At 46.0% G+C, this 7829-nt stretch overlaps 1 protein-coding gene across 3 annotated transcripts in view; it reads left to right on the top strand.

Moving 5' to 3' along the window:
• The first annotated feature begins 2465 nt into the window (after positions 1–2465).
• MLXIP (MLX interacting protein) overlaps positions 2466–7829 on the top strand; it is a 53833-nt gene continuing 48469 nt past the window's right edge. For all 3 annotated transcript variants that reach the window (XR_007506598.1, XM_049804219.1, XM_049804218.1), the window contains exon 1: positions 2466–2877. Coding sequence is in view for 2 of the 3 variants with exons in the window: in XM_049804219.1 (XP_049660176.1) it covers positions 2507–2877 (371 nt within the window). In the remaining variant the exon portion in view is untranslated. The remainder of the gene's footprint in view (positions 2878–7829) is intronic.

Below are 7829 nucleotides of genomic sequence, written 5' to 3'. Positions count from 1 at the left end.
GGGAGTCTTCACCTGTTGCTGATCACCTAAATGCCGATCTTAAAAAAGACAAACCAAGAGGTCTGTCTCCAGAATAACGATTTATTTTAAGGGATGCCTTTTTGGGTGTTTGCACTGAGGATGACTAGAGGAGAAAACTCTGAACCGCATCAAAATGTTAGTCACAGCTTCAGACTGCTACCCCTAGTTTTAAATGATGGTTTGGTGTACTGCTAACTCTTCTTAGAAAATTGCATTGCTACTTAGTGACTTTATTTTAACAAGTGACCCCTCTTTTCACACAGGAAGAAGCAAGTGTGGCTTGCTTATAATTTTGTGAGGTAAATGTATAGGCTGTTGTCACGGAAGAACTGTATACAATGCTGTTATTGATGTGTGGTTGTGATTTTTTTTTTTAGTCCAGGTTTAGTTCTTTGCAAACTACATGTAAGACAAAATATGAATGTTGTTTTGAAACGCTTTCATTTTTTGTACCTCGCTGGGAGATAGCATTGCCTTTTTTTTTCTTTTTTTAAAACAAACATTAATATAAGGTAGCAATAACCAGCTTTGAAGCTAAATATGACTATGGCCTCTTCTAAGAATTTTAGTCATATGTGACGCTGACTAAGAGGTGAATGTTAGTCTTGATTGCTGAAGATTTCTACTGAGCCCTCACATGATGTGACCATGCCTTACTGCTCCTTTCATGTGTGGGGAAGTATTTGACTTCCCACTCCTCCCATAAACACAGTGATCTGTCCTGATTTCATGCTCTCTAATGGAGATCCCTGCAAGGGCATAATTGTGGTATTGCAGGAATGTGTCTTCCTTCTGTGCCCAAGACTTGCTATCTCTTATCTCTTGAGTTTCCCTTGATCTTATTTCTGGTTTTACAAAGCAGAAAAAGTAGCATGTGGCAATTTAATGTTTGGGTTGTTTTTTTTCCCTCTTGACTATGTAGAAGAGCCTGGGTTGTTGGGGTTTTTTTTTAAGTATAAGGTCCTACAACTGAGAGAATATAAGCAATTTAGTATAAATGCTTTGGAGTATGCCACCTAGAATACAATTGCTCTCCTGGTGACAGAGGTTTGCTCTGCAGGGCAAGCTGGAGATCTCTTCTCTTGACTTTGTATATACGTATGTACGTATATGGGGGTTTGTGCTGTAAGCCGCTGTTCTCTCCTCAGACTAATACATCTACTGGCCCTATTGCTGTGCTTTCATGATGACCTACAGGATCCATTGCTTCCTTTATGCTTTTGAGAAGGATGAAATCCAACCTTTACTTCCCCTGGAACAATTGTGCCTATTTTTTGCGCATTACCGAGCAGGTATGTGGGTTAGGTGTGAGCAACCAGGCTGGCAGTAGAAGCTCCGTGTCCTCAGTTTTTCTCTGCAATGGCAGGCTGATCCCTCCAGCCGTGTTTGCAGCCTGTCTGCTGCAGGTCTCCAGCTACTTCTGTAGCTGCCCTGGCTTCTTGCAGGCTGCTTCTGGAAAATAATAAGCAATTTAAATCCATGAAATATTTCTAGCACAATCACTCTCTCATCAACATTCTTAAGCCAGTTTCTGGGCTGTCCTCTGCATCTTCTCGTTTTCCTAAGAGTCCCTTAAGTTTAGGGGTGTTTTTCTGAGGAAGCATATTACTGAAAACAGGCAATTACCTCCTTGTGATGGTTCTGTTCGAGTCACCACAGCCTCCCCAGGCCTCTTCCTAGTCTTGAGGCTGGAGTTGGTTATGCATTTTTGGTCGAGGCTTCCGCGCGTGCCACTTCACGCCCCACAACACTGTCCTGCTGGGTGGAAGTGCCATGCTGGATCGTTTAAACCGTTGCTGGAGGAGTGGGGACAGGACAGCAGTAGTAGCATGGCACCAGGGCCTTGGTGGCAGCGATACCTTCCCCTTTCTCGGTGAGGCTGGTGGTGACGTGAGGTGTCTGGCCGCCCCGCGGGGCTGTTTCATGATCGACTGGTGTTAAGGGGAAGGATAAAACATGGTGGGTGTCACTTATGGCCAAGAACTGGCCTGGTTCTGGGTGTGTGGGAGGAAGCGGGATGGTCCTGCCCTTTCCTCCGAAGGAGGTCTCCTCTTGTAACCAACGGGCAGCAGGCAGAGGGAAAGCAGCCTTTCACCGAGGGGAAAACGCCCTCTGGGGTGTTTCCCGGTGGTCTTCAGGGTGGCGGCCCGGGGGCTCTCCCTGAGGGGACGTTGCCTCAGGGGCGGCTGGGGGCCGCCTGGAGGGAAAGCGGCCTCGGGGGTGCCAACAGCGGGAGGGGTGGGCCCTTTGCTGAGGGAAAGGGGCCGTGGGCCGGCGGCCCGGGCGCGCTCCCGCTGTGGGAGGCGGCCCGCGCGGCTGAGGCGGGAGCGGGGAAGGGGCAGGCCGCGGGGGAGGGGCGGCGGGGGCGCTCCGGCTCCTTTAAGCGGCGCGGCGCGGCGCGGCGGGGGCCGGCCCGGGGCGGAGCGGGGCGGTGGCGGCGCGGGGCGGGCGGCGGGCTCGGCCGGCGGCTGGCGGCAGCGGGGCCATGGCCGCCGACGTGTTCATGCGGCCGGCGCGGCTCCTCGGGGCGGCGGGGCCGCTGTCCCCCCGCACGGAGCCCGACGAGGACTCGTCGGACACGGACGATGGGGGCGCCTCGCCGGGCGGAGGGCGGCGGTGCGGGCCTCGGCGGGGGCAGCCCCCGGGCCCCCAGATCATCCACTCGGGCCACTTCATGGTCTCGTCGCCGCACAGCGAGCACCCGCCCAAGAAGGGCTACGACTTCGACACGGTCAACGAGCAGACCTGCCAGACCTACCAGTTCGGGGCGGCCCGCGGCGGCGGCGGCGCCGGCGGGCGCCTCAGCATCGACGCCTCCCTCACGAAGCTCTTCGAGTGCATGTCCCTGGCCTACAGGTACCGGCCACCGCCCCCGGGCAGCGGGGCGGGGACCGGGGGCGGCGGGGTAGGGCGGACCGGGGGCTGGGGACGGTGCGGAGGGGGCCGCGCGGCTCCCGGGGTGAGTCACGGCCGCGGGGAAAGCCCCGGCTGGGCGTCGGCGAGGGGGCGGGCCGGGCCGGGGACCCGAGGGCGCGGGGGGGGGGGGAGCGAGGCCTGAGGCGATGGGCCGGGGTCCTGGGGACAGCCGAACGTCGCCTTTCGGCGGTGATATGCGACCTCTCCCACCCACCCACGCGTGGGTGTTCGCGTCGCTTTTGTTTTCAGTGAACTTTGGGGCTCCTAGCGGGCACCTTCCGTAGGCCTGAGATCACGGCGGCAAAGCGTCGCCTGAGCCCCTCGCCGGGAGTGGTTTGGGGTGAGCGGAGGGGTTGTCATTGCGTTTTCGCCGGGGAGGGGAGGGGAGGAGAGGAGGTTGGGTTGAGGGCGTGAGGCGAAGTGGGACCTCGTCCCCCGCGTGGGAGTGCACGCTGCCTCTGCAGACTCTCCGTGGCACTAGAAAATGCTCAGCATCTCACGCTCAGGCTTGAAGTTAGTGGAAACATCTAGTGCTGAAGAGTCTCGGGAGAAATCCTTAAAGGGCAAAGTAGACGTTTGTGCCCTGCTCTGTGTGAAAACCGGCCAATTCCGCCCCCCCCCCCCCCGTTTTATTTTTATAACAAATTCAAGAAAGCGACATCTGTCATTGTTTCCTTTGTTCCAGTGGTTGCAGCTGGTAGTAGCACTTCCTGGGTTTATCTGCACCTTTTGCTCAGACTTCAGTTTTGCTTTTCATCTGTTTAATAAGGCATTATATTCACATTTATCCCCTTTGTCTGTCATCCAAAATGGAGGCAGAGCTATGGAATAGAGGTGTTTTGAAAAGATGTATGCCTCCTCGAGTCTTTTGTTCCATGTGATATAGCAGAAATTGGATCCAATCTGGTGTTGTCTATTGAGCATATTTTGGAAGTCGATTAAAAGGAATGATGGAAAATGCCTCTGAGCATATCAACGTAAATCCTTATTTTCATTTATAGGAACCATATTAGCTTACTAAAAGAAAATTAACTTTGCCCACTCCAAATTCCTCTATTTAAGTATTGCTCAATGAAGAGGAAACAAAAGAACTATCTGTTCTGTATGATTAGCGAGAAAATGTAATGTAAGTAGTCTTTGCATTTTGATAATTTTTACCAAGCAAGTTATTAGTTACTGGCAAGAGAGCAAATCTTAGATAAGTTGCGTACAACAATGGACATAAATTCTTTGTGTTTACAAAAAAAGGGAAAATTGAAAACTTAAGTAAAAATTAACCAGTTTGCCTTTATTGTACAAGCTGAGAGGAACATGCAAAGGAACCACAAGTATTATGAGGGACAGAACTAGACTTCTCATGCATATCTTCACATTAGCCTCTGTCAGCTTTATTTCATGTTGTGCTTCCACCAGTGTGTCCTTGGGCTTTTGAAACTGAGGATCACATCTAATGCAAAGAAATAATTCTGTGATGCTGATTTGACAATCCTGAACTCTGATGTAGATGCATAAATTGGCCACCAAATCTATTTTAGGAGAAATAATTTTATCCTGCTTGTTGGTGGTAGTTTGAGGCAAGGCACAGAAAATATCTTCTTAGAGGCTACCAAAGAAAAGCACATTCTTAAGATTTCTGTACGTGGATACCTTAAGGTTTGCTTAGTTGCAACCATGAAACATCCTGCCCAGGTTCAGACTGCTTAGTTGATGGCTTTGTGAGAAACTTTTTAAATCTGCCTAACAAACCCATTGTAAACTTGGGTCTAAAAAGAATTAAAATAATTTTGGCAAGCCTAATTTGGGGTGATGAATGTAGGTATGAAATGAGGAGTCATTGCCATTTAACAAATGATTGATTAAGCATATAGGTTGAACCTTTCTACCTTAGAAATAGTCTCTCAGTCCATATCCTACTCAGGGAGTGTAGGACACTTGGGTAAACAGCAGCTGCCTTTTGTGCTGTGCTTCAAGTTTGATTTGAACTTGGTTGGTTTATGGGGATGTTTTTGGTGCTGTTGCCTTTGCTGTATCTTTCCTGTTATTGTCTATCTGATCTAGCACTGACAAAACATGCAGATTCTGTGTTTTATGTTTTTCATACTGCCTTTGCTGGATAGAAATTCACTCTAGAAAAGAACTGGGGGGTGCGGAAACCAACACCAAAAACAGTAAAACAAAAAGGTGAAGAAGTGCGGGTTTTGCTTTGTGGCTGTTGCAGAACCAGCAACAAGGGGTGTGAACTAACTCGTCATGTTTCTATAGCTGGGGTGATGCAGCTATGTTAAATACAAAAACAAGGAAGTTGCTGTAACAGAGTTCTGTGTGTAATATTTATTTACACTTGACACCCATTGCTAGTATTTCAGTGTTTAAAGTTTTAAAAAGAAGCACTAAACTGTGAGTTATCCATTAGCTTTACCAATGAGCTAGAAAGCAAAGTTTTTGTAGATTACCTAGGTCATTACCTAGGATGGTTTATGTTTGAAAGTGACCAAATTTATGCTGAATCACGTTCACATTAGAATGCACAGTGTAGCCTGGGCTCTTTTAATTGTACTGTAATTTTTTTTTTAAAATATGGCTTTCTGCTGTTAACTGTCAAACTTTTTATGATAAAAAAAGCTATTTCTGATCATGAGGGAAATGATTCCCTCATGCCTTTGAGCAGTACAAGCTAACCTGATTTTAATTTTCATCATAGCTGTTTCAGTCATGTATCCAGTTGCGCAGGTTAAAAATCCTCATTTCAGATGAGCCATTTCACAGGGGAAATTATGACCATAGCATATTCCTCTGTACAGTTAGGAGATTAAAACAATCTTCTAAATCAATAAGTTATTTACAAACACTGTTTACAACAGGTATCACACGGGCTGTACTTTATCTAAATGTCACCTGTTTTTCTGATGAGATTGACTGAGGGAACTATACCACACTGGCTGGTTTTCCTCTTTTAGTCCCTTCATCTCAGCCGTTTAAAACAACGTGACCTTGCAGATCTTGATGTGTGTAAGTAGGTATAATTGACCTATGTCAGGCAGGACACTAAAGGCAAAAAAATTTTTAAAAGAATGTGCTTTCTGACCTTTGACGCTGTTCCTTCTAATGAGAAACTATGCTAACGGTTATATGGCCTAGAACGGTTATTAAGCAGAATTAAGTCAAATAATACATAATCTTGATGTTTAATTTAGTAAAGCCCTTTAATAACTTTACAATTATCCAAATAATTACACTACCCAAAAGTAACTTCCCAAAACTGAACTGTATTCTGAAATGTTCTAACCACAGCATATCATGAAGGTTTGGTGTTTTGTTTTGGGGTTTTTTTTGAGATTGGGACAGAAGAATTTTTTCTTTTCGTTTTCGAGATCTGTTGTCTTCAGCAGAAGAATAATGTTCAGCTCCTTGTAGAATGCAGGCTGAAGGCTTATGTGAAGTGAAAAATTATGCTTTATGAAAGGGCACTGTAAACCATTTATTGCCCTAACATGCTGGAAGTATGGGGATTTTTAGACTTCCCTGTAGAAAGCTCTGCTTTGGGAACAGTGACATGTAGTTTGTTTAAGGTTCAAGACCTGAAATATGCACTTGGAAATGCAAACCTGCATATTCTACACTCCACATGTGGAGCTCTGAAAAACGTGCGGTAGGAATCAGTGGCATTTTGCTAGTTTATCTCTAGGGTTTTGATGCTGAGGTCTTAGAGAGGTAAATCATGCTGGAATGACTAGTGTAATCATTGCAGGGAGTAGGAAATACAATGTATTACTCCTGGAAAAAGTAGATTTAAGTCGATGCTTTAGTTATTTTCTCGAGTTGTAAAATGGATAAGTTGACAGTGCAGACTTCAGGTAGTACTCACCCAGTGTGTTTTATTCATGCCCTGTAAAGAAATAAGAGGGTGATGAGGCTCTGGAACCATGTAAGTCATTAATTTTCTTTATGAAGGTTCCCCTCTTGCGCAGTGCTGGGGAGACGATCTCTGCAGTTGAGAGAATGGGCTAGTCAGTTGTGCATGGTCATCTACATCATGTAAACAAAGCACAAGCTTTATTTTAGGAATTATTAAAGATGCTACTCACACTCGATGTGGGTGGTGTTCTTAAACTTCTGTTATATATTATTATGTCAGTTGATGTCCGTCTTACTTAGCGGTAGGGTATGATAGGCTAGATGAAGATGACTTTGTGGGCTCATTTATTATTAAGTAGGCTCAGAGTTCTCTCACCTTCTAATAAGAGCTTAAGGAACATGCCAGGTGTTGTACTTTAGGTAAGAGTGTTAATGCTGGCATCAGATACTTGTCTAAAACCTTCTGGATCCTGGTTGTTAAAGTTGCACAGAACAGGAGAGTGAGGTCTGGGAACTGTGACGAATGCTACCTTTTGAAAAGCTTGCCAGGTCATTTCGAGATCTCATCTCTCCTCTTTAGCAATATGACCCCTTCACTTCATCTAGATGTAAGCCAAAAATACTCCCTTCACCAGTGGACTGACATTAGGGATCAGCTTGTTTCCAAAGCACCTTTGCCACATATTCTTTGTTAATGCAGCATGTGTTTTGGGAAGTTCTCAGTAATGGTGATACCAGGTTTGAGACAAAAAAACTTCCAGAATTTAGTTATATATTTTACATGCTGCTTATAGAAACTACTCTGATAAAACCACCTATATTCATCCTATGAATTAAGTCTTACTTGAGCAGAGTTGCCGTGTTGTAAGTATTCACGATTAAGGGGCATTTCAAAGCAAAGATGCTATATTCAGAGTGCAATATGAATCAGGACATTGTTACTGAGCCTCTTACCTTGCTTATGTCAAAAGCTTGATATAGTCACAAGCTTTTAAGCTCTATGTAAGATGCACTTTTAAATTCCACCTTGACAACCT

This window comes from Accipiter gentilis, chromosome 7 (genome assembly GCF_929443795.1).
Source record: "Accipiter gentilis chromosome 7, bAccGen1.1, whole genome shotgun sequence".
Lineage (NCBI taxonomy): Eukaryota > Metazoa > Chordata > Aves > Accipitriformes > Accipitridae > Astur > Astur gentilis.
The sequence above is the reverse complement of the archived record's forward strand: the minus strand, read 5'-3'. Positions and strand labels throughout refer to the sequence as shown.